We start from the raw sequence: 1650 nt of genomic DNA, 5'->3' as shown, positions 1-1650 counted from the left end.
CAGGTGCAGGCTGGGGCTTGCCCTGGCCAATCCATATAGAGGGCACCTCTCCAAGCCAGCTCCCGACACCCTCATGGTCTCCGCCCAGCGGGTCCTGTACCTTCAGCTCCTTGATTTTCGTCGGGGTCGTCACTTCCTCAACCTCATCCTCCGCCTCCGAGCGTCGCCACCCGCCGTACTCGCTGTCCTCGTCCCGCCTCTCGGACTCCGCCCCTCCGTCGTGGTTCTCGCTGACGGAGACCGGGCGCGAGAACTCTACAGGGTGCAGAGGGGAATGCACCGATCCCAGGGGTTAGAGGTGGAAAAGGACAAGACGGGCCCAGCTAGCCCCACCCCTCCCCCAGTCACAGCCAGCGCGGGCCTGGTCCTTACAGATATTCTCCTAGGGTTACGACCAGTCTCGCCTTAAACGTCCCAGGCAAGGCTTCCACCCTTCCCTTGGGAGACAATTCCACAGCCCTCCATGGCAGGGATACTGCCCTGATGTCCAGCCTACATTTCCCCTCCCATTCCTCTCCCTCCTTGAGGTATAGACTCTTCACTGGTGCCCATTCTCACACCTCTCCGCAGGCTTTGCCTAGACCGTAATGGGGCTAGCTTAACCCATCAAGTGAGGTCTGCAAGCGAGGGGAGCGCGCTCAGCTGAAAAAAGCACCTTTCCCCCTAGTCGAGGCAAGGCTGTAGGGCCCGCTTTTGAAAGCTATTTTGGCACTGCTCCGCTCGATGCCACCACGCCTAGCTGACTTTGCCTAGGTCTCACTGAAAGTCGGCCGAACTGAGGCACCTGAATGAGTTAGGCGTAGCAACACCGAACAAAGGAATGCCTAAATACTATTAAAAATCTGAGCCCGAGCGGAGTCAGGCAAATTGGACGTGGGTCTGCTACACTTGCACCTCATGTCGTCACTTACACCCCTGTGAAATGAGTACAAAGTGGGTGCTCCCAAATCAGAGCAGGAGGGTTTTACATCCACCCTGCACTGGAGTAACTGACCAAGGGGCAGGGCAGAGGTGAATCCGGCCCATTTATCTCATTTATTCTTCCCTCTGAGTCCAGTCCCTCCAGCTCCCCGATCATCCTGCTTGTTCTTCCCTGATCTCTTTCCAGTGTGTCACTATCTTGCCGGTAGCAGCGTGCCCAGCCTGGATGCAATCACTCAGGTGTGGTCAACCCAGAGCCTGCTCCATGTTGTGATGCCTCTCCACACGCTGCCTAAAAGGGCATCAGCTTTTGCAAGCTCAAGTCTGTGCCTATCATCCCTGGAAGAAGCGATGTCCACTGGAAACAGCTCCATGGATAAATCCCTGGTCAGCAGGTTCCCCTGCAAAGAGGGCTTTCCCCACTGCTTGTTGGCAGGTCACCTTCTGCAGGCTGGGAGGGGAACCTTTCCAAGACCCACAGGGGCCATTCCCCAAGCATGCAATACCCCCCGCCAGCTGAACACTGGGAGGGGTGCTCAGGAATCAGACTAGTCTGAGGAGGAAAAGGCCTTTTTCAGACCTTGAGTCCATTCTCCAGCCATGAGCTTTAGCTAAGGAATTCCTGGTGCCCTCTGTTGACAGGCACTAAACAGCCTCTGGGACTTGCCTGGCTGGGGACATGGGCTGGAATAATAGGGGGGAGGGGGTTGGCGTGCACAGGCAGAGCTG

The 1650-nt window shown here is 57.0% G+C and overlaps 1 protein-coding gene across 1 annotated transcript in view; it reads right to left on the bottom strand.

The window, feature by feature from the left end:
- Window positions 1-1650, bottom strand: part of EPB41L1 (erythrocyte membrane protein band 4.1 like 1) — a 151348-nt gene that overhangs the window by 32726 nt on the left and 116972 nt on the right. Inside the window, exons 12-13 of the mRNA XM_026656757.2 lie at window positions 1589-1605; window positions 101-255 (exon numbers count right to left, since the gene is read on the bottom strand). Of these exons, the coding sequence (XP_026512542.1) occupies window positions 101-255; window positions 1589-1605 (172 nt within the window). The remainder of the gene's footprint in view (window positions 1-100; window positions 256-1588; window positions 1606-1650) is intronic.

This window comes from Terrapene carolina, unplaced genomic scaffold, assembly GCF_002925995.2.
Source record: "Terrapene carolina triunguis isolate 2854851 unplaced genomic scaffold, T_m_triunguis-2.0 Scaffold233, whole genome shotgun sequence".
NCBI classification, from domain to species: domain Eukaryota; kingdom Metazoa; phylum Chordata; order Testudines; family Emydidae; genus Terrapene; species Terrapene triunguis.
Note: the sequence above shows the minus strand (reverse complement) of the source record. Positions and strands in the feature narration are given on the sequence as shown.